Source organism: Hyperolius riggenbachi, chromosome 1, assembly GCF_040937935.1.
Source record: "Hyperolius riggenbachi isolate aHypRig1 chromosome 1, aHypRig1.pri, whole genome shotgun sequence".
In the NCBI taxonomy this organism is placed as follows: Eukaryota; Metazoa; Chordata; class Amphibia; order Anura; family Hyperoliidae; genus Hyperolius; species Hyperolius riggenbachi.
The window spans coordinates 491,499,816-491,525,104 of record NC_090646.1 but is presented as its reverse complement, the minus strand read 5'-3'; the positions used below and the strand labels follow the sequence as shown (position 1 = coordinate 491,525,104).

Genomic DNA, 25,289 nt, shown 5'->3' with positions numbered 1-25,289 from the left:
GGATGGTGCAGTCCGGCTCCGCCCCGGATACGGCTGCCGGAGGGGCCGGATGAAAAAATAGCGCATGTTGGAACGGAGGCCGGAGTCCGGATCCGGCCCGGATCCGGTCCGGCTCCGGTTCTGCAGAACGGACCCATGTGAATGGACGCATAGGCTTTAATTGCTATGCCGTGCGTCCGTTCCGTCCGTTCTGCAGGCGGTGCGGCTCCGGCACGGCGATTCCGGAGGGCCACCGCAAGTGTGAACCGGGCCTTAGAAAGAAGACACCCCAAGGTATTCCGTTAGGTGTATGGCGAGTTCATAGAAGATTTTATTTTTTGTCACAAGTTAGTGAAAAATGACACTTTATGAAAAAACACCAATAAAAATCAATTTCCGCTAACTTTTGACAAAAAAATAAAATCTTCTATGAACTCGTCATACACCTAACAGAATACCTTGGGGTGTCTTTTTTTCTAAAATCGGGTCACTTGTGGGGCTCCTATACCGCTCTGGCATTTTACGGGCCCAAAACCGTGAGTAGTCTGGAAACCAAATGTCTCAAAATGACTGTTCAGGGGTATAAGCATCTGCAAATTTTGATGACAGGTGGTCTATGAGGGGGCAAATTTTGTGGAACCGGTCATAAGCAGGGTGGCCTTTTTAGATGACAGGTTGTATTGGGCCTGATCTGATGGATAGGAGTGCTAGGGGGGTGACAGGAGGTGATTGATGGGTGTCTCAGGGGGTGGTTAGAGGGGAAAATAGATGCAATCAATGCACTGGGGAGGTGATCGGAAGGGGGTCTGAGGGGGATCTGAGGGTTTGGCCGAGCGATCAGGAGCCCACACGGGGCAAATTAGGGCCTGATCTGATGGGTAGGTGTGCTAGGGGGTGACAGGAGGTGATTGATGGGCGTCCCAAGGTGTGATTAGAGGGGGGAATAGATGCAAGCAATGCACTGGCGAGGTGATCAGGGCTGGGGTCTGAGGGCGTTCTGAGGGTGTGGGCGGGTGATTGAGTGCCCTAGGGGCAGATAGGGGTCTAATCTGATAGGTAGCAGTGACAGGGGGTGATTGATGGGTAATTAGTGGGTGTTTAGGGTAGAGAACAGATGTAAACACTGCACTTGGGAGGTGATCTGTCATCGAATCTGCAGGCGATCTATTGGTGTGGGTGGGTGATCAGATTGCCCGCAAGGGGCAGGTTAGGGGCTGATTGATGGGTGGCAGTGACAGGGGGTGATTGATGGGTGATTCACAGGTGATCAGGGGGATAGATGCATACAGTACACGGGGGGGGGGGGAGGGGTGTCTGGGGAGAATCTGAGGGGTGGGGGGGGGTGATCAGGAGGGAGCAGGGGGCAGTTTAGGGACTTAAAATAAAATAGCGTTGACAGATAGTGACAGGGAGTGATTGATGGGTGATTGGGGGGGTGATTGGGTGCAAACAGGGGTCTGGGGGGTGGGCGATCAGGGAGCAGGGGGGGGGGGGGGGGAATCAGTGTGCTTGGGTGCAGACTAGGGTGGCTGCAGCCTGCCCTGGTGGTCCCTCGGACACTGGGACCACCAGGGCAGGAGGCAGCCTGTATAATACACTTTGTAAACATTACAAAGTGTATTATACACTTTGTATGCGGCGATCCGGGTGCTAGTAACCCGCCGCCGCTTCCGACCGGCCGGCGGGTTACAGCGCGAGGGGGCGGAGCCAGGCGCCGGCGGCCGATCACGTCACGAATGACGCGATCGCGCTGCCCATGCCCGTAAAAGGACCGCCGCCATTTGTCAATACGGCGGTCCTTGCGGGGTCCACTTCCCGGCCGCCAATTGTCTATTAGTGATGGCCCGAACCGTTCGCCTGGCGAACCTTTCTGGGCCTCTTACTACTTCCGGGTCGCAATGACCCGGAGTAGTACGCCTGCGCTGCCCGGCGGAGCGCGTCCTAGATCGCGCTCCCGTTGCTGGGCACTTTCTGCGCATGTGCGTGACGTCATGAGTGACGTCACGCTCATGCGCAGAGAGTGCCCGGCAACGGGAGCGCGATCTAGGACGCGCTCCGCCGGGCAGCGCAGGCGTACTACTCCGGGTCATTGCGACCCGGAAGTAGTAAGAGGCCCAGAGTAGCGGATCGCCGGCGAACGGTTCGGGAACCGTTCGCTACATCTCTATTGTCTATACGGCGGTCGGGAAGTGGTTAAAAGGAACACTATCGATTTACATATTTTTTTCAATTGAGACAGGAATTGTTTGGGAAGTGCTGCTAAGTACTGGTATATACATTTCACTAGCAACCTCTTTGTTTACTGTTATCAAAATACTTTCAAACTTTACTGACACCAAAACTGACAGCAGAATGAGCCATGAGGAGAGGGGAAATTCCCCTCACACTTGATCAGTTAACCCTGTGTGTAACTCTGTGTGTGAGAAGAGAAAGTTCCCAACAGCTGCAGCTTCTCTGTCCTGTGTTTCTGACTGAAGTGTCTGAAGAGAGCAGAGGAAACTTGTTATGAACATTTGTAATTGTCACAGCTTTTCATACTGTTTTTGCTTTCAAAAAAAAATACCCTGTAGTCTGATATGCAACACTGGCTGTGCATTGAAGCAGACACCCCTTCTGCAATTGATTTGTCCCGAAATAGCTAAATCCTACCCTCAATAAATTACAGCTTTTGCCTCTGATATTTAACATGAAAAGTAGGGAAATGTTTACACAGCTACTTAAGACATTATTTGTACATTGTCATTTTAGAACACTTGGGTATCGAACATATTCCGCATATTCGGTCCTTGTGTGGAGCGTTAGCTGCCTTATATAAACAACATATTGACTCTTTAAATCCTCAATATTGCTCTGTTGATCTCTATTAACCACTTGATGACCCAGCCTTTACCTCCCTTTAAGGACCAGCGCTGATTTTGCTGATCTGTGCTGGGTGGGCTCTACAGCCCCCAGCACAGATCAAACACCAGGCAGAGCGACCAGATCGCCCCCCCTTTTTCCCCACTAGGGGGATGATGTGCTGGGGGGGGGGGGGTCTGATCGCTCCTGCCTGCGTGTGGCTGGCGGGGGGGGGGGGCACCTCAAAGCCCCCTCCACCGCAGGATTCCCCCTCTCCCTCTCCTCCCTCCCTTCCCCGGAGATCCGAGGCTGCACAGGAACGGATCTGTCCTGTGCAGCCTCTAACAGGCTCCTGCCTGTCATGTGACAGCGATCCCCGGCCGCTGATTGGCCGGGGATCGCTGATCTAGTACAACGCTGCTACTGTTAGCAGCATTGTACAAATGTAAACAAAGCGGATTATTTCCGCTTGTGTTTACATTTAGCCTGCGAGCCACGATCGGCGGCCCGCAGGCTATTCACGGAGCCCCCCGCCGTGAATTGACAGGAAGCAGCCGCTCGCGTGAGCGGCTGTTTCCTGATTAATTAGCCTGCAACCCTGCGTCGCCGGTCCTGCAGCTGCCACTTTGCCGACGCGCGTTATGAGTGCGCGGTCAGCAAGTGGTTAAAGGGGCTCTATGGCGAAAAATTTTAAAATTTAAAATATGTGCAAACATAAAAAATAAGAAGTATGTTTTTTCCAGAGTAAAATGAGCCATAAATTGCTTTTCTCCTATGGTGCTGTCACTTACACTAGGTAGTAGAAATCTGACAGAAGCGACAGGTTTTGGACTAGCCCATCTCTTCATGGGGGGATTCTCAGGGATTTTTTTATATTCTAAAGCACTTAGTGAATGGCAGTTGCTCTGTCCAACTGCCAAAAAACTGTGTAGTGAGCAGGGAAGCTGGCCAGCATCATTGTTTAAATCCTTTTTAGGGGCTGGATGAAAGGGTGTCTCTATACGCCGACGACCTAGTTATATACCTAAAAGATCCTGGTCTATTTCAGGTGCCCTTGAAATATTTTCTACCTTTGCTCCATTCACGGGTTTAGAGGTAAACTGGACCAAATCAAAACTTCTTCCCATAAACTCCACCTCCATACCTCAGGTCCCAATGGAGATTATCAACAAAACCAAATATTTGGGAATATGGATATCCAGTAGCACGGATAACTTTATAACGGAAAATCTAACCCCACTGCTTCAATATACTAAACAAAAGTAATTTAGCTGGCAATGTCTTCCCCTATCCCTAATAGGAAGAATCAACTTAATTAAAATGAAGCTTCTTCCAAAACACCTTTATATATTTAGAAATTGTCCAGTCTGGATACCGTGGAATTTTTTTACACAACTAAATTCCATCCTCATAAGTTTTATCTGGTACAATAAAATCCCTAAAATTAGCCTAAAAAAAGCTGCAGAGCCCGTGGACAGAGGGAGGATTAGCTTTCCCGGACCTTTTTAAATATTTCTTGGCATGCCAACTTGTTACGGCAAACTGGTTGCTAACACAAGACCCTTCTAACGCCTCTACTATGTTAGACGCAGCTACCCTCGGCTCCCTTGAAGCCCTTAGGCAAATATTATATAGAGGTACAAAAGCTCCATACCCCCTAACTACTAACATGAAAACAGTAATTAAGGCATGGGACATTACCCATAAATGGAACCGCTCTCCCCATAATAAATATTCCCCCAAAACTCCATTATGGAATAATCCAAAATTGCCTAATTTTTATACAATCCCAGACCCCATAATCTGGATCTCTAAAGGAGTAGCCAAATTGAAACATATTGTTGAAGCTGGGTCCCTGGCAGAATGTAATTCTCTTAAAGAAACTTTTTCTCTCCCAAACTCACACTTTTTCAGGTACATACAACTCAGGCACACCTTCCAATCGCAATTTGGAAGGGTACAAATTCGCTTGAAATCCACAGAGATGGAAGATGTACTACAAAAAGAAAATGTTAAAAAAGTGTTATCAGAAATATATCGACATATTATTTTACTTAGTGAACCGCATATCACCATATATAAGCAGCCTTGGCTCACCCTTATCCCAACCTTAGATGATAAGGAATGGGAAGATGTATGGATTAAACCTTTCACATATCTAATAGCAACTCGCGACAGACTAATCCAATACAAAATCTAACACAGAGCCTATTTGACTCCTGCTAAATTGTCTAAATTTGATATGACTAAACCAGTTCTCTGCTGGAGATGTAATGCAGAAAATGCAGATCTAGATCACGTGTTATGGCACTGCTCTGAAATAGCTCCTATATGGAAGACTATTTGTGAGTACATTTCCCATATTACGAAAATAAATACCCCAATTGATCCCTATCACTGTATACTAGGGGATACAACCAAACTTGCTTCTACAAGGGCTCAGAGGACATTAGTGGGGCTCCTACTCTTGTACTTTTGTTAAGCTATTATCCTAAATTGGAAGAGTGAAAATGCACCTGCGCTACAATTTTGGAAAAATTTGTAAATGAATCCATACAGCTATACAAGGCTGCATATATAGCTAGAGGTTGTCCACAGAAATGTAAAAAAGAAGTATCGGAACCATGGATCAGTAATAAAGATACAAATCAAAATATGACGTACAGGTAATATAAACTGGCAACAAATAATATACTATTTAAAACCTGCCTGCCTTTTTATGTAAACCTGAATGTACAGTGCAGTAAATCCTTGAATTAATCATATATTAATACTGCTGAAGGATCTGATTGGGAGGACGGGGGGGGGGGGGGGGGGGGTTTCTGGAGGTACACTACACTAGTAATCTGTCTAGTGGGAGTCATGTGCAAGTTCGTTACATTTTTATTTCTTATGCTCACCTGCGAGCACACGGTTTGTTTAATTTTATATGCTATATAAAATCAATAAAAATAATTTTTAAAAAAATCCTTTTTAGGGAATATCTTTATAAAGAATAAAAGCCCTGCTGAGAATCCCCTATGAAGAGATGGACTAGTCCAAAACCTGTCGCTTCTGTCAGATTTCTTATACCTACTGTGACAGCAACATAGCAGAAAAGTAATTTATGGCTCATTTTACTCTGGAAAAAACGTACTTCTTATTTGTGTATGTTTGAACATATTTTAAATTTTACAATTTTTCGCCATAGTGCACCTTTAGGCTTCTTGCACACCAAGACGTTGTGTTAGGTGGCACGTTAAGGTCGCATAACGTGCACCTAACACAACGTATGGTGCTGCAAAAGCCGACGGTAGAGTGAGCCGCGTTAGGCTGCTCGATGCCCATAATATCTCCCAGAGTGGCGCTGATTGGCCAGCGGGACCACGTGATGCGGAGCGAGACACTCCGCATCACGTGGTCCCGCCGGCCAATCAGCGCCCGCCAGTGCAGTGAATATTAAGTAGCCATGTGCGCGGCTACTGTAGCTGGCTCTCCCCGCCTCCTCCGCCCCCCACTGCGCATGTGCAAACAGTCTAACGCGGCTATAGCCGCTCCAACGCCGTAGCATGCTGCACTTTGCACAGAACGTGCAGCGTTACATGTAACGCAACGTGGGCTGTGTGAACAGCCCACTTGTGTTACATTGCTGTGCGTTGGGGGAGCGTTACAGGCGCACTAACGTGCGCCTGTAACGTCTTGGTGTGCAAGCAGCCTTAAGAGAGAGTTGAACTTAACACAAAAGGCATAGAAATACACAAAGGCAGAGCTGTCCAACTACAGCCTTCAAGGTCCTCGCACATTTTTGGCACAACTCAAATGAATTGACAGGACTGAACCAGGAAAGGTGTGGATCATCGAGTAGAACACATTTCTCCGACCATCCTATAACACTGGCATGGATATGGCCCTCGAGGACTGGAGTTGGACAGACCGACTCTTAGGAAAGATTTGTACTCCATGGTAATAATCCCTCCACTCAATTTGATCATAAGCTCACTAATTAGTATAGGCCACCTCACTCCTACAGGCTTTGTGATAACAAAGGAAGTTTGTAATCCCTTCCTTCTAAGGTCATTCAGATCTTTGAACAGTATTATTCTAACCTCCTGGGCCAGACCTCTAAAACGTGAATCCGCAATCTCTAGAAGCCTGGTTGACTAGCCTGAATTTACCTTCAGTATCACATGAACAGGGCCAGATGGTTTCACCTCTCAATAATTTTAAAAAAAAATTGACCTTCTAATCCCCATTTTAACCTTCCTATAAAGCTGAATTGATACTGATACTAAACTAGAATTCTGGCATCTAGTCTGGCTTCACTGATTGGAGATCTGGTTTGGGAGAGGCAAACTGTATTAATCCCTGGCTGTGACCATGTTAAAGTGTACCAGCCTGTGCAGTACTATTCACCGCCGGAGAGAGAGCACTGCGCATGCTCAGACTGGTCACAACTGCAAACGTTTGCCACCTTATAGCAGAGAATTAAAAAAAATCATTTACATGTTTGGTGGTTAATTATGTTCTCCATCTTTATTAACTCTACTCCACTGACTCCTTAAAGAAAACCTGAACTGAACATTAAAAGTCAAAATAAACATACACAGGTCATACTTACCTCCCATGTAGTCTACTCCTTAATCTATTTTTCCTCTCCTGCATCCTGTTTGTCCGCTGTGATCAATGGAATTCTCCGTCCTCCATTTTGAAAATGGCCATTACCCCATAACAGCTTCCTGGTCAGCACACTGTTAAACTGTAACATCGCCCACTTGTGCCATAGGGAAACATGGACACATTAGTTCTCCTCTCAGCTGCAACTGACAGCAACTGATATATAACTGACAGCAACTGATATTTCAGTTCTGACAAAATGTTGTCAGAACTGGAAGGGATCACTGTACGAAGAAAATGATGAGCTTCTGAGAGGAACTGGCGGTGAGGTAACTATGTAATGTTCATTTGAAGTTACCTCATGTGTTTATTTTAAATAATTTTAGTCAGTACAGGTTCTCTTTAAGCATCCCTTATCTTATTCATAGGGGAAAATAAGTCTAATGTGAAGATCAACCTCCCCTTCAGTCTAGGATCAGCAACACTAGGACAAGGTGTTTGGCAGCTCCTTTGACACCTGGAGGGGTCCAGCAAATCATCAGGTATACAGAAGAAAATTATATAAAGGAGAGGTTCATGGCAGGAGTGTATCCAGTGTGTTACCTCCCTGGTTCAGAGTAAACACATCTAAAAACTTCACTTGTGTCATCCAAAACAACAGTCTGTGACTGTCTTGAGCGATAGCCTACTATCTGTACAGATGTCGGCTTCTGCTTGTTCCTCCAAGCTGCAGTACAGAGAGCCGGTCACACAAGCCATTACATGGGTGGCGGGCACGCTGTCAGCCAAAAAAGGAATATTATGGGCAACACTACCAACATGTATGTAGTGGCCATTCCTTGAACACAGAAACAGCATGGCAATGCCGCTCTCCTTTGTAAAGAAGCTTTACCAGGTTGTTTTGTTGTGCCACCAAGGCTTGTATGCTGGAGGGGGATTTCTATGCATAATATAAATGCTTCCATTACCACAATGACATACCAGGCTAGGCAGAGGCGTAGCTAGGGGTGGGCAAGGGGGGGGGGGGGGGGGGGAACACATCTCCCCGGGCGCAGCATTGTAAGGTGGCGCAGAGCATGGCCACTGCACCCCCGAGTGAGAGGCAGCTCGCTGGTTGCCCAAAGTGCCCCTGCTCCTTTCCCTCCCTCTGCAGAGGAGTGCAGAAGTGTTAGCAGCAGAACAAGGGAGGGGACATCTGGCTAACTATAGGGGTTACATCTGGCTATCTAAACGTGGGGAAGCGAGGCACATCTGGCTATCTATGCATGGGGAAGGGAGGAACATTTGGCTATCTGAAAGGGGAAGGGGGGAATCTAAGCAGCATTTGTACATTTGGCTCTACCCATGACAACACCCACATTCTGATGCAAGGCCAAGCCCAATTTGTGATGGGGGCTCAAAAACTGTCTTTGTCCCCAGGCGCTGAAAAGCCTTGCTACGCCTCTGAGGCTAGGAGAAACTACAGCAATAAATACATGACTGCAATACTGCAATAAATACTGTCCACCAGCTCCACAATATCTTTTTTCCCTACCATTTAGACTAGACTTTATTTAACCATTTACTGACATCCTAACGTATTAAAACGTCATGCTTACCGCTATTAACAGCAACATGACGTTTTAATACGTCCCGCGTTCCCGCCGATGCTACCGCCGTGTGTGCGCCGCTACCGCTGCTTTTTCCGTCGGGCTTCCGTGCTGGGTGATTGGGGAAGAGGACCAAACAGTCCTCTACCCAATCGCAGTGCCTGGAGTGAATGGATGTGACCGCGAACAGCGGCTACGTCCATTCACAATAACAGGAAATGTAACAATTAAATAAAGTGAAGAAAAAAAAAAAGTGAAAATTTCCTATGAGTGTTCACTAGCGCCATCTTGTGGCCAAAAAGTACATTACACCTACAAAATACATTCATTTTCAAGTACATACAGATCTTAATAAAATTACACTTCCAACCCTCCCCCCCCCCCCCCTTCACCCCCAAAAAAAGCACTTGTAAAAAAAAAAAAATAGTTGCCTTAGGGACTCAGCTTTGTTAATTTATATTTTATGGGGGGAAATTCATTTTAATTTATTACATAGGGGCTAGTAATTATGGCCGGAATTAAAAAAAAACACAACAGAAAAATAACACTTATATTTCAAAATAATATACTGTCGCCATACATTGTGATAGGGACATTATTTAAACTGTTTTATAATCGGGACAACTTGGCAAATAAAATGTGTTTGTTTTATCCACAGGAGAATGTTTAATTTTAAAACTATAATGGTTGAAAACTGAGAAATAATGATTTTTTTTCTTTTTTTTCTGTTGTTCTCATTAAAACGCATTTAGAATAAAAAAAATCTTAGCAAAATATACTATCCACAGAAAGCCTAATTGGTGGCGAAAAAAACGAGGTATAGATCATTTTCTTGTGATAGGTAGTAATAAAGTTATTAGGGAATAAAAGGGAGGAGCACTGACAACTGAAAACTGCTCTGGTCCGTTAGGATAAAAACCCTTGGGGGTGAACTGGTTAAGGAACACATTCGGATTTACCTGCAGATGTTCTCAATAGCAATGTCTCGTAGCTGTTCATACATAGATGGCTGGCTCTTCTTGCCATGGATAACATTCATTGTGGATTCAGAGTGCTCATTTGTGATGCTTATCTTAATGTCATTGGCTCCTGTAAATGTAAGTGAAGAAATATTATTATTATTTACATCCACAAAAGAACTTGCACACATCAGTTATATAGTTTACAAGGCTTGGCAAACTTTTTTTCCTTATAGAAGCTACCAAGATGACTTTGTGAGGTTAAAAAAATAAATAAAATCTGACACTATTACAGGAACAGTAATTTAAATTCAACATAAACTAACATGAGAACTAGAAGCTGAAGTTATTGACTTCCAGTAGATGAAAACAGCAAACTGATATGTATTGCCGCTGACTGTAACAGTAGCCATCTACTTCACAACGGAGGTGTAATTCAATAAACGATTGAATACTACTTGACCAGAAATCGATTGAGGAGTTTTACCTCTTGCACAACCTGATCTTGATCAGGTTTCAGATAACCTGTGTGAAAATCAATGAACCTACTAAACTGCTATTTTTATAGAGCTCAGTCCAGTACAAAGCTATGTGGCCATTGATCCTCCGCCTCTCCCTGTGCGATCAATAAGATTTACCACCTTTACTGACAACCTACGACCAATACATTTATCAAACTCCATTGACTGAGATGCTAGTTTTAAATGTTCTTTATTTGGGTTTGCTAAATAAAATGCCTCATCGATTAAAAAAAAAAAAAAAAAAAAAAAAAAGGACCTTCATACCTGGACCTGGGGCTTCCTTCAGCCACTGGCAGCCCATCTGTCCTCCTTGCAGCTCTGGTGTCCTGGGATCCCCTCTGTTGCAGATGCAGACCTCGCCAGGTCAGCATCTTCTGGGCCTGTGCGATCACGCAGCCCATGTGGCCTGGAGCATTCTGCGCAGACACAGAAGTTATGCGCCTGCGCAGAACGCTCCAAGAGCACGATGGCAAATGGTGCGCAGAAGATGCCGACCTGGCAAAGTTGGCATCTGCAACAGAGGTGATCCAGGGACACCGGAGCTGCGACGTTGGACAGATAGGCTGCCAGGGGCTGGAGGAAGCCCCAGATAAGTAGATCCTGTTTTTTTTGTTTTTTTAACTTGCACCTATCCTTTACGTCAGTGTTCCCCAACCCTGTCCTCTAGGCCCACCAACAGTGCATGTTTTGTGGAAATCCACACAGGTAAGTAATCAGCTCTGCTTAGACACTAATTACCTCATCTTTGCATGTGTGTGCTTTCCTGCAAAACATGTACTGTTGGTGGGCCTTGAGGACAGGGTTGAAGGTTAAAAATGGTTTAAAAATGAGGTCCTTATAGTGAAGTGCAAGTTTCTAAACAATGTATTAGGGTCTTTTTCCACGAAACTAATGGAAACGGCAGTGTCCATTTCCATTAATGTGATGCCTTTGCGTAGCAATTTTTGCCCGAGCGCAATCATCATCCTGACGAGTTTTGGATGCAATTGAGCTCTATTGTATTGAGTATAGTAGCCCAATCGCATAGTGGAAATTGGTTTGAAATGCGATTGCATTTCATAGTGGCAAATTTCACTGTTGTATCTTTGTAATAACCATTCTGTGCCTGGAAGGCATTGGTATTGTAAGTAACAGGATTTAAGGGTCAGGATTTATTTCTCAGAATTCAGAATCAAAGATGACCATATTCTAGAAGAATCCCATTCTTTAATTCTCTCTATTTCTGAAGACAGGATTTCCCCACCCTCCATTTATGCTTTTGATCATTATTTGGGCCCAGTCTAAAATAAGAAGATGGGTTTTATATTTTTACCTAGTATAGTACTTATATCTCCCCGCTGTTGGAAAGTCTTTTTTTTATCTCTGATATACCGGTACTGGAAATATGATAAGTCTTTGCAGCAAACAAAGCAGGGAGCTTCTGGCCGACAGCTGCACTGGTCCTGAGTAGCAGACTTCTTTTTTCCAAGCCGTAAGGAGAATGCATAGGAGTCCCGTGAAGCTTGATATGGAACACAGCTCCATGGCTCTCTCTGCAAGAAATGGCGCTGAAGTGCTTAGGATGGAATTATCTGAGTTTTTGAATAAGGAAATCCGGATTCGAACAGCAACACTATTTACAACTCCCTCTGAACTGGATATGACATAACCATGCAATATATATTATTCAGTATAAACTGTACTCTAATCTGTAATAAAATCTAATGTAGGTTATGCCACACTGTAATTCCTCTTGAAGAGCGTTCTGTCCTGAATTAAATGTGTGCCCTACCATTTCAGTCTCCATTTTGAAAATGTTACCAATCTGACTTTTAGGTTGATCATCAAAAAGAAAATTATTTTCTAGAGCAGAATGCATGTTCTGTATGGCTAAGAAACCACGTAGCAGGTAGAAATGAGCATTAGAGAAGAGTCAAAAATGTCAACATAGGTATTTCTACTCTAACAAGTCTTTATGAATGCATAAAAAGGGACAAGTTAAAAGAAAGTTTACCTGATTGGTATTGGCTGTGATATTTGTAGAGCTTCACCAACACTGGAGATGGTATCACCAGGAAGTCCCGAAGCGATGGAGTCACAGAATGAACAACCACAGGGAAGCGCTCACACAGCCGCCCCATACCCTAATTGTAAAGAACACAACAATGCAATACTGTATATAAATCCTATGCAAAAGTTAGAGGCTGTCTGTACTGGCAAAAAGAAACATCTATAGTATCTGTTAGAGTTGGTGTTAGAATTCGGACCATCATTTCCGAATTCACTCCATCACACTTGACCACTATTCAGCACTGAACCTGCAGACAGTGTTGGGAGGGCATTCTCCTTTCAGCTGTGGAAGGAGGAGGTATGGAGTCACGTGAAATGCACCGTGAAGTGCAAGTAAGGGAACTCCCTCTGACCATGTCCACAGGTTCAGTGCTGAATGATGTTTAAGTGTGATGTTAGGCTGAATGCAGAACAATGTTCCAAGTTCGAACACCAACACTAGTATCAGTTACAAACTGACCTGTAAACAGCAGATGAGGAGAGGCATGTGAGCGATGATGACTTTGCTGGATGTCTTAGATTGCAGCTTTTCAGACAGTTTGATGCACAGGTTCTCTGCACCTTTGGTGAAAAAAAATCAAGCATATGTATATTAGCATCAACTCAGAGACAAAGTTCACTGCAGACTATAACTCTTGATTACCACAGTCCATAGCATAATACCTTGTTCATCTTTTACTGCCCACACCATGAGGTCCACACAGGCTGCATTTGCCTGACATCTGAGCTTCAAGGGACTCAGTTCATTGTGTAACTTCTCTACATCATGAAGTATCTTCTGAAGCTCTGACTGGCTGCTATTAAACTGTTCAAGCACAAAATCATGGATCTCCTTCACAAATGAGGTTGGGAGGTCTAAAGAAGCAATACAGTAAAAGTTAATAAGCATTACAAAGATTTATGGCCTATAAAATAAAGCAAAACATCAGCAAATGTTTTTAGACTTTACTACAGCTTAAAGGACCACAGGTGCGAATATCTTAAAATGTAAATTATAAATATATACATATACACATATATATATTAACCCCCCAAATCCCCTCCGTGGTGCCCGGGGAGCGCTTCCATGTGAGGCAGGGCTTTGAGCTGCAGCCCTGCCTCACACGCGGCTGTCAGCGGCGAATCTCCGCCTCTCCCCCGCCCCTCTCAGTCTTCCTTCACTGAGAGGGGCGGGGAGAGGCGGAGATCCGCCGCTGACAGACGCGTGTGAGGCAGGGCTGCAGCTCATAGCCCTGCCTCACATGGAAGCGCACAGGGGCAGCAAAATCCACGACCAAGAAAGTCGTGGATTTTGCAGGGCGGTAAAGAGCCCTCGTTATGCCGCGGATAGCGGCGTTTTAGCAGGGGCAAATATGCCCCTGCTGAATATAAGCTAAAAAGCAATTTTTAATGTGGTTTCAGATTCTCTTTAAAGAACCAAATGCAATTAAAATGATCAACGATCAATTGTTTTTGTAATACAGTATTAAATGGTTTTTTTTGTGATTTCTTCATTGACAAAATTATTCAGCCCCTTAAAGACTACCACTCTTCGTGCGCTCCAGCGTGGATGTTCCTCTCTCTAGCCTCTGACGCGACTTCCTGTTTATACAGGAAGTCGCGTCAGACACTAGAGGGAGAAACGTCCACGCTGGAACGCACGGAGGGTATGTATCTGCCGCTGCCCGCCGCCTGCATACACAAACTATTCAACGCTGGAGGGGAGCGCAGAGGGGAGAGCCCGAGGTGAGGGAGGGAGGGGGGGACCACCCCTCCCCCTCCCCGCTGAAGTGCAGCATGGCTTTCCCCTCATGCTGAGTCCCCTCCAGCCCCCCAAAACGGACCCAATCGGGCCCCAAGGAGGGCCAGGGCCCCCCCCCCCCCCCCCGCGGGGGCAGGGGATGCAGGCCCCATTCTTACGCTAGCGCTGGTGTGTTTACAAACATGGTGAAGTCAAGAGAATGGTCCAGGAAGACAAGAGAAGAGGTGATTTCTCTTCACAGGAAGATTGCAAAGATGTTAACCTTCCTGGTGGTTGATTTTTTGTGCCAAGTTGGCAGAAATCTGTTTTTTTTATTTTTTTTTTATTTTTGTGTTTCATGTAAAGCTACCAGAGTGGTAGCTACATGAAACACCACTAGAGGGCGCATGTGTCCCTCTAGTGCGATAGTCGCCGGCATCTATAGCAAACAGGGGAACGCGTATATAACGCGCTCCCCTGTTTTGCTTCTCCTGTCGCTATGACGACGATCGGAATGACGTCATGGACGTCAGCCGACGTCCTGACGTCTGGAGCCTCAGATCCAGCCCATAGCGCTGCCCGGAACTCATTGGTCCGGGCAGCGCAGGGCTCTGGCGGGGGCCTTTTCTGCCGCTGCGTGCATGCGATCACCGCAGAGCGGCGGCGATCAAGCTGTGCGCGCGGCTAGCAAAGTGCTAGCCGCGCGCACAGCACTTTAAATGGGGCAAATCGCCCCAGCAGGGGCTGAGATATCTTCCTGCGCGGCATAGCCCGAGCTCAGCTCGGGCTTACCGCCAGGAAGGTTAAACATACCAAGAGACACCATAGGAAGCATCATTCGCAAATTCAAGCACAGCCGTCTCAGCCATTAGGCAGCTATAAATTTTTGCCTAGGGCGACAGGAGGAGGGAAGAGCGCTGTTGCACTGAGTAGTGAGATAAGAAATGCCTCTCAGCTTACTCAGGGGTCAGATTACAACAGCAGCTAAAAGCAGAGCCTGACTCCACTCATAGCTGATTAATTCAGTTCCTTCAGCTCAATGATTCAAAGAACCACAGTAATGAATGAGCCAGTGAGAGAAGGCACGGGTCCCAGCTCACTCAGTTCCAGCTCACTCAGTCAGGAATCCATTGGAGTACAGCATCAGCTTCTGAGTCCTGACTGATTAAGTCAGTTCTCTCTCTCTCTCTCTCTCTCTCTCTCTCTCTCTCTCTCTCTCTCTCTCTCTCTCTCTCTCTCTGCTACTGGTAACTCCATGGATTTAGAGAGACTTAGTGTAGCAGCCAGGCATGGACTGCCCCCCAGGTCGCCTTTCATTCAGTGATTTAGGGCTGGTCCAGTGTCTGGTGTATTCAGGTTTGTTGTTGTAAGGCAATGTCAAACACTAAGCTAGCAGATAAAAGTGCAATTAGAGGGCACACAAGCTGGTAAATATACACAACATAATGCAGAGCTTGCCTGGAGGGTCTGTGGGAAAACATCTGTCTGGTCTCTCACCATTGTTAAAATGACTGCCTGTGCAGATAAGTGTTAAACAAGTGGAAAAATGTTGACAGTCCCTACACTCCAGGAGGGCTGCTTTCTGACTTGTGTGAGAGACCGCCAGGGACAGGAATCCTATTACAGGTAAGTAGTCTCTGTGTAATGTAGGACTGCAATACAGATAAGCTCTCTGCTCCATCTCAGGCTATTCTAAGTTTCTCCACTCCGCCTCTCTCTGGGCTACTGCACGACAAAATCGCAATAGCAATCGCTAGCAGTTTGCGAATGCGACTTTGTGAAGCGATTTTTGAAAGAATCGCTCCAAAAAATTAGAAAAAATCCCAACGCTGCTGTGGGAACACCGTCATAGGGTAACAATAGCCCAGCGCTTTTCAAATCACTGTCGATTTGAAAAGCGCTCTGAAGCACTCGGTGTGCACCAGCCTCCTTCATTCACCTTTGTTTCCCTCTTTCCCTAGTGCTGGCTGGCTGTGTCTTCTTGTGATACAGGAAAGCTAAATAAAAGTGCAATCCTGGTGAGGCAAACATCTTCTTCCCTCTCTTTCAGCTTTTCTCTCCTCATTATTTCTTTGCATAAGGGCTCAGACACCTTATAAGGTAGCGAAAGCAGGGATTAGTAGAGATGGTGGTGAAGGGGAGGACATAGGTGTGTGTGTGTGTGTGTGTGTGTGTGTGTGTATAGTGTGTGTGTGTGTGTGTGTGTATAGTGTGTGTGTATAGTGTGTGTGTGTGTGTGTACTGTGCGTGTATATATAGTGTGTAGTGTGTGTACGTGTGTATAGTGCTGCGTAATATGTTGGCGCTTTATAAATACAATAAATAAATAAATAATAAATAGTGTGTGTGTATGTATAGTGTGTGTGTGTGTGTGTGTGTGTGTGTGTGTGTGTGTGTGTGTGTGTGTGTGTGTGTGTATATAGTGTGCGCATGTGTATAGTGTGTGTGTATGTATAGTGTGTGTGCGCGTGTGTATAGTGTGTGTGTGTGTATAGTGTGTGTGTGTATGTGTATATGTGTATGTGTGTATGTGTATGTGTATGTGTATGTGTGTGTGTGTGTGTGTGTGTGTGTGTGTGTGTGTGTGTGTGTGTGTGTGTGTGTGTGTGTGTGTGTGTGTGTGTGTGTGTGTGTGTGTGTGTGTGTGTGTGTGTGTGTGTGTGTGTGTGTGTGTGTGTGGTGTGTGTGGTGTGTGTGGTGTGTGTGTATAGTGTGTGTGTGTGGTGTGTGTGTATAGTGTGTGTGTGTGTGGTGTGTGTGTATAGTGTGTGTGTGTACTGTGTGTGGTGTGTGTGAGTGCATGCCGCAATAAGTATATTTTATGGTGAAACGCTCTGCTGCATTACAACTATTTTCTGGTGAACCCATGCCGCAATAAGTGTATTTTCTGATTTTCTGGTGAAACGCTGCTGCATTATGATTATTTTTAGGGGTTTTGGGGGTGGGAGGAATGGGGCTGGGGGGCGCCACAGGATTTCTCCCCTTGAGTGACAAAATGGCTAGAGGCACCCCTGAATTCAAGGCAAAGGGCACTGTTGAAATACTACCTGGTCATGGCAGAAAGAAGATGCTGACTTCGACTGCTGTGCACTACCTGAAGCGCGAAGTGGAGAAAAGTCCCTGTGTGACTGCTGAGGAACTGAAAAAAGATTTGTCAGATGCAGTTACTGAAGTTTCAGCTCAGACAATAAGGCGCACACTGCGTAATGAAGGCCTCCATGCGAGAACTCCCAGGCGCACCCCCTTGCTGTCTCCAAAGAATAAGAAGGGTCGACTGCAGTATGCCAAAAGTCATGTGGACAAACCACAAAAGTTTTGGGATAGTGTTCTGTGGACTGATGAAACAAAATTAGAACTGTTTGGGCCCATGGATCAACGCTATGTTTGGAAGAGGAAGAACAAGGCCTATGAAGAAAAGAACACCTTGCCTACTGTGAAGCATGGCGGGGGCTCAATCATGCTTTGGGGCTGTTTTGCTTCTGCAGGTACAGGGAAGCGTCAGCTTGTGCAAGGTACCATGAATGCTCTTCAGTACCAGGAGATATTGGATGAAAATGTAATACAGTCAGTCACAAACCTGAGGCTTGGGAGACGTTGGACCTTTCAACAAGACAAAGATCCCAAGTATACCTCCAAGTCCACTAGAGCATGATTACAGATTAAAGTCTGGAACATTTTGGAGTGGCCATCGCAGTCACCAGACTTAAATCCGATTGAGTACCTCTGGTGGGACTTAAAGAAAGCAGTTGCAGCGCGCAAGCCTAAGAAAGTGACTGAACTTGAATGGGCTAAGATACCCGTAGATCGCTGCAAGACACTTGTGTCAAGCTATGCTTCACGTTTAAAAGCTGTTATAACTGGAAAAGGATGTTGTACTAAGAATGAATGTCACTTGGGGGTTGAATAAAACTGATAATGATGTGAGCACAGAAAAGACATTTGTGTTTATTTCATTATATATTTTATGTTATATTTGTCTGACTTACAAGTGCTTCTGATTTAATTGTAAACAAGATGACTGAACTGATCGAAATCAATGACAAACTGGCCAAAACACTCAATTTCTGTGGGGGCTGAATAAATTGAACGTGAACGTGTACATGTGTGTAAAATGAGCCATAAAATACTTTTCTCCCATGATGCTGTCACTTACAGTAGGTAGTATAAATATGACATTACTTTCAGGTTTGGGCTAGTCCATCTCTCCATAGGGGACTCTCAGCATGGCCTTTATTTTATTTAACCTCCTCGGCGGTATGGACGACTACACATGTCCATCACCGCTGGAGGCTGCCGCTCAGGCCCTGCTGGGCCGATTTGAGCAAAATAAAAAGCAGCACACGCAGCCGGCACTTTGCCAGCCGCATGTGCTGCCTGATCGCCGCCGCTCTGCGGCGATCCGCCGCGAGCAGCGGCGAAAGAGGGTCCCCCCAGCCGCCCGAGCCCTGCGCAGCCGGAACAAACAGTTCCGGCCAGCGCTAAGGGCTGGATCGGAGGCGGCTGACGTCAGGACGTCGGCTGACGTCCATGACGTCACTCCGATCGTCGCTATGGCGACGAGGGAAGCAAAACAAGGAAGGCTGCTCATTGCGGCCTTCCTTGTTTATTCTGGGCGCCGGAGGCGATCAGAATGACGCTTCCGGAGCGCCCTCTAGTGGGCTTTCATGCAGCCAACTGAAAGTTGGCTGCATGAAACAGTTTTTTTTTTTATTTAAAAAAAACCCTCCCGCAGCCTCCCTGGCGATCTCAATAGAACGCCAGGGAGGTTAAAGACACTCCCTCGAAAAGATTTATACAAAAGATGCTGGCCAGCCTCCCTGCTTACCATGCACTTTTTTGGCCAAAACGGTTCTGTCACATTTCTACTACTTACTGTAAGTGAACGCACCATAGGAGAAAAGTATGGCTCACTTTACTCTGGGAGAAATGCACTTCTTATTTGTATATGTTTACATATATTTTAAATTTGAAGATTTTTGCAACAGTGGTCCTTTAACCTCAACCAACACCATAGTGTTTAAAGAGCCTATTTCATGTAAAAAACAAACAAAACAAAACACCACATTCTATGGATTCTTTTCTCATATAAAGTTAAAATTACTTGCTGGATCTTTTTCCTCCAACTCACTCCCTGTGAGCCCAGTGTCTGCTGACTTCTGGCGATTGGCCCCACTCCCTTGCAGAGAAGTGCCATGACACTCTCTGTGCAAGATAGAGAAAGAAGCACAGAGGCACCACAGAATTTCTCTTCAAAGGGGGCAGGGCTACATGCCAGACGTCAGCAGACACGAAGCTTGGAGAGTGAGTTTGAAGAAAAAAACAGGCAAGTATATGAGAAGAGGGAACATAGAATGTACTTTCTTTTAGACTGAATAGGCTCTTAAATTATTTCTGGGATCTGCACAGCAAGCTGCAAAAATATACAAGAGTATCATGGTCATATGCAGAATACAGTTTATTTCTCACGTGTATAGTTATTTCTACTTGGTAACAAAATGTAAATGCACTCTAGCTGGAAAAACAATCCTCTCCAGGTTATCTGTATAGATCAGAAGGCTTTAAAATTATTTAATGGAGATTCTAGCTTTATTCCTGTTGTGTATAAATGACAACATAAGCAAGAGCCTTACAAAAACGTAAGAGGAATGATCAACCTCCTAGATTAGGGATGGGCAAACTATGGCCCGCGGCCGTACCCGACCCGCTTGCCCATTTCATCTGGCCACGGGATTGCATTTCCCCCCAGTAGGTGAACTGGCTTGCAGTATCCAACGGACACCGTGCTATTTCACTGGCTGCAGCTTACCTGTTACAGTCTGCGGGAGTCTGTATTCCAGCAAAAGGGTTTGGTGGAAAATGGCATCCAAAGCCTAGCACTGGAGTCTATTTGTGTCTCCAGTGCTGGGCTCTGGCCACCATTTTCCTGTAGTCCTGCTCTGCCCTGACAGCGCAGGAGATTTGCAGCCGGATTTGCTACAATGAAGGTTGAGGAGTAAGGCTGGAGGCCGAGAGAGGAGTCACCTCGCCTGGGGGCCAAGAGAGGTATAACCTGCTAGGTGAGCACATTACTTTTTTTTTCTGGTGCCACTACTAATACCGGGTCTATTAGGGTGCCCTATCAGGGGGGGAGGACATTAAAGGGTAACCCTGCCTCATACTTTATGGGGAAGTGCTGCCAAAAGTGTTTAAGGGGGCAAATGCTGCCAATTATCTTTATTTGGGTGAAATGCTGCCACATTATGTGCATTTTGGTGGAAGAGAGATACTGAAATGAAAATAATCAGAGCAAGAAAGGACTTTAGTTTACAGTTTATAAGTATTTATATAATATCAAACAATACAGAAAACACACACTCCACACTAACCTTTCATGTTATACAGTGTATCTCTGAGCATCTTAAACATTGCTACATACAGTGGATCACTAAAGGTTTTGTAGTACAGATCTGCGCAGGGGTTTCCCTAAAAAAAAAAAAAAAATATTCAAATATATTTTAATGAAGGCTATATGGATCGCACCATATACACAATAAATTAAAACATAAGATGTGACAAGACTTTCATAGTAAGTACAAATTAAGTCCTAATAATAACCAGATAGAATATAACCATCACTTTGTGATCAAAATTCCATATGTTAATGTACACTATAATGCACAGTTTTAATAAAGACAAAAGAGGAACATATTGCTGAAAAAAATTAATAAAAGATAACTAGGCCCTTAATGATTCAGTGACAGTGTGGCTGATATTCAGCTACAGTGTGAATGAAGTCTGCCATAAAACAAGCACACCGGCCAGAAGGCAGACCATGCCATCCATTCTTTTTATAATGGAACTATTGTTTACATATAACATACCGTAATTTTTTTTCTAACTCTTGGATAAAGAAGAGAAAACACAGAACATCTGTCAGATATTACACAGACTATAATCTCACTGGAGCATTGGAAGTGAAATAAGGGACACAGACAACAACAAAGGCTTTGATTCATAAAGCATTACCACATTCGGTAATGCAGAAAACAGCTGACTTTACCAAGCACTTAGTAAAATGTCAATTCATAAAGCTGTTACTGTATAAAAAACTGAAGTTACCGAGCAGTGAGGTAAATTACCGACTTGTGCGGTATTTACCTCAACACGTCAGTAAATGTCAATTCATAAAGCCTACAACAAGCGGTAATAACCACGATAATTACCGACACCTCTGGTGTGGTCTTAACAATGCAAAGTCTGTGTGAGTCTGTGCTGGGAACTGACTCACGCAAGCAGAAGCAGAGACAGCTGCTGAGCAGGGAGCCAAGGAGCCAATAGAAACCGGCCATCTCCTGCTCGGATTTTGATAGGACCCGCAGGTTTCTCCGGAGGGACAAAAAAAACCAAAAAAACCTTTTCTAGCTCCAGGGAGCCAGCAGAGAATCAGAACAAATCTGATTTCCCCAGAAACCCTTCAGCAGTGTAACCCATTCAGTTCCTGTTTGAATATGACATATGTAAAGTTTTGTGGCGTTAATCTTAAGCTACGTACACACATGAGACAACGTTCGTTCGTTGTCAACGACGAACAAAGTTTTAATTGATGAAAAAACGACCTAAGTAAAGTTAGTTTTAAAAGGTGTGTAACGATCAGATCGTTAAAACGAACGTTACATCACGTAAAAGTAACTATTACGCCTGCGCATAAAAATGAAAAGTTCCATGGAGAAATAGTGTATGGAAAAGTGGAAAATGTGCATGTCAAGCCTAGTACGAACGATCGTTTCCAACGATGTACTACTTTTGCAAAAGATCGTCGTTGGTAAAAATCCGCCAAGCTAGATCATTCGTTTTGAACGATGTAGCTCGTACGTCGTTAGACTTCATGGTCGTTGGCTGCTTTTTTTCAAACGATGGTCGTTTGAAAGGATCGGGGAACGATCGTTTCAAACGACTATAGTCGCATGTGTGTACGCACCTTAAAGAGAACCTGTACTGAGTAAAAATATTTAAAATAAACACATGAGGTAACTTCAAATGAACATTACATAGTTACCTTGCCATTAGTTCCTCTCAGAAGCTCACCATTTTCTTCTGACAATAATCCCTTCCAGTTCTGACAATATTTTGTCAGATCTGAAATATATCAGTTGCGGTCAGTAAAATATCAGTTGCTGTCAGTTACAGCTGAGAGGAGAACTGATGTACCAGGTAATGTCCATGTTTTGCTATGGCTCAAGTGGGCGATGTTACAGTTTAACTGTGTGCTGACCAGAAAGCTGTTATGGGTAATGGCAATTTTCATAATGGAGGACAGAAAATTCCCTTGATCACAGTGAACAAACAGGACGCGGGAAAGGAGAAAGACACTGAGGAGTAGATTACATGGAAGGTAAGTATGACTTGTGTATGCTTATTTTGACTTTTAATTTTCAGTTCAGGTTTTTTTTTAAGATGTGGCAATTAAAAAAAATGTTAAGAAAGCCTAATGGACAGCAGAGCCAGGACAAGGTCCTCCGGCACCCAAGGCTGAGACACCAAAGTGTGCCCCTTCATCCCTCCCATCCCAGCCATCACACACTGATTGCTATTAGAATAAGAAGCACCCCAGGGCCCCCAATACCTTAATTTCTAGTTATCTGGTTTGCAATAACTGCAATGTATCCCCTTTTCTTATTTTTCTCTGCTTCAAACACAATAGGGGAATGATAGCCAAGTGAGTTTTGCGCCCCCTCCTATACTACGCCCTGAAGCTAAAGCCTCTCTCGCCTCTGTCTTGGCTCTGATGGACAGAGATTCAGAGCGAGCAGAGGCAGTATAACAAATGTGCATTCTAAAGAGATGTCGGTTGCAGCACAATGACACAAAGGCATGTAACTGGGCACATGACATGCCTCTGTGTCCTATTAAGATTTGAAAAGGACGCCTCGGTTCACTTTAAAGCGGACCCAAACCAAACATTTTTTTAATTCAAAATATTTAGTTGCACCACTCTGACACATACAAAGATGAATAAACACTCCTTCAAGCCTATGAGCATTTTAGTGCATGCTTTTCACCCTTCTCTTTTCATAACTAGGGTTATACAGGTGGCAGCCATTAGCAATTCCTCCATTGCCAGACACCACCTACTCCATCAGTTTGCTGGATTCTGTCCCGGCAATATGAAAGGAAGGGATTCCTCCAATAAATGTAAAATATTTTATATTTGTCATCATGCAGCTGAAAAAAGTCTGCTATTTATTATTATAATTTAGAAAATAGATTTTATTTCTGAAATCTTGTATTTTTAATTTGGGTCCACTTTAAGTGTGAAGGGGCCCTTAGCAATACATAGCAATTTTACCAGCTCATCTGCAATTAAAAAAACAATACCAGCAATAAACAAGTGTAAAGAGTACCTCTGTAACTTCAGCTATTAGGGCATCTAAAGAGCTCAGCATTGGCTCTGCAACAATCTGCTTCACCTGCCAGGGATAAAGGAATAAGGAATTCAGTAATGATGACATCAGCGCAGAGGTAAAGGTCAAGCCAAAAATATTAAATTGTGGACGAAGTGAAGAAAGGTTAGAAACCGGTCACAACTGTCATAGGGACAGGAAGGGACGCAAAATCACAAAGAGATCAAAACGAGAGAGTGAGACAGACAATGAGTGTATACTTGGTATTTAAAGAAAACCAGTGCTGAAAAGTTTATGGAGTGAGACTCAGAAGTGAATCATAAATTGCTCACAATGGCCAACTGCCACTTTCTCTTATGTGATACCGATGACATGATTAGTGAGCAATGGTCTAGAGACAGCTGGCCAATGGGAGCTGCTTAGTGAAGATGAAGGGACAGGGCCAATTTAAAGGAGAACTGTAGTGAGAGGGATATGGAGGCTGCCATATTTATTTCCGTTTAAGCAATACCAGTTGCCTGGCAGCCCTGATGGTCTATTTGCCTAAAGAAGTGTCTGAATCACACCAGAACCAAGCATGCAGCTAATCTTGTCATATCTGTCTAAATTTGTCAGAAACACCTGATCTGCTGCATGCTTGTTCAGGGCCTATGGCTGAAAGTATTAGAGGCAGAGGATTAGCTGAATAGCCAGGCAACTGGTATTGCTTAAAAGGAAATAAATATGGCAGCCTCCATATACCTCTCACTACAGTTCTCCTTTAAGGCTTAGGCCAGAGGCTCATTCAATAAATTGCTGTAAACAAGTCCCATTTCATATGTGATCGAATATGCCATTAATTGACCAACAAGTTAAAGCAGAGTTCCCCAACCCTATCCTCAAGGCCCACCAACAGTGCATGTTTTGCATAAAACCACAAACATGCAAAGGTGGTGTAATTAGTGTATCAGCAGAGCTGATTAACTACCTCTGTGGATTTCTACAAAACATGCACTGTTGGTGGGCCCTGAGGACAGGGTTGGGGAACACTAGGAATACTGCAGAGGGGTTGGGGGAAAATGAGTTGAACTTACCCAGGCTTCTAATGGTCCCCCGCAGACATCCTGTGCCCGCACAGCCACTCACCGATGCTCTGGTCCCCCCTCCGGTTCACTTCTGGAATTTCAGACTTTAAAGGCTGAAAACCACTGCACCTGCGTTGCTGTGTCCTCGTTCGCGCTGACATCACCAGGAGCGTACTGCGCAGGCCCAGTATGGTCTGTGCCTGCGCAGTACGCTCCTGGTCACATCAGCGGGAGCGAGGACACGGCAACGCAGGCGCAGTGGTTTTCAGCCTTTAAAGTCTGAAATTCCAGAAGTGAACCGGAGGTGGGGCCAGAGCATCGGTGGGCACAGGATGTTTGCGGGGGACCATTAGAAGCCCCGGGTAAGTTCAACTCATTTTCCTCCGACCACCCTACAGTGTCCCTTTTAAAAAAATGCAATGATAGCCAGATTCTAAAGCCCTAAAATTCAGGAACTTATTTGAAATGACTATAGATAAAATAAAAAAAAAACACATTCATAAATGTAAAACGTGTTTAAAATGACCGGTTGTACAATATGATTTTTATAAACATATTACATGAAATTAAATCCTAAAAATGTACCTTGGGAAGTGG

At 44.7% G+C, this 25,289-nt stretch overlaps 1 protein-coding gene across 2 annotated transcripts in view; it reads right to left on the bottom strand.

Moving 5' to 3' along the window:
- LOC137522828 (phosphatidylinositol 4-kinase alpha-like) overlaps positions 1–25,289 on the bottom strand; it is a 77,082-nt gene that overhangs the window by 12,533 nt on the left and 39,260 nt on the right. For both annotated transcript variants that reach the window (XM_068242941.1, XM_068242951.1), the window contains exons 9-14: positions 23,629–23,694; positions 20,614–20,710; positions 13,192–13,383; positions 12,989–13,089; positions 12,473–12,602; positions 9,959–10,088 (exon numbers count right to left, since the gene is read on the bottom strand). In XM_068242941.1, coding sequence (XP_068099042.1) covers positions 9,959–10,088; positions 12,473–12,602; positions 12,989–13,089; positions 13,192–13,383; positions 20,614–20,710; positions 23,629–23,694 — 716 coding nt within the window. The remainder of the gene's footprint in view (positions 1–9,958; positions 10,089–12,472; positions 12,603–12,988; positions 13,090–13,191; positions 13,384–20,613; positions 20,711–23,628; positions 23,695–25,289) is intronic.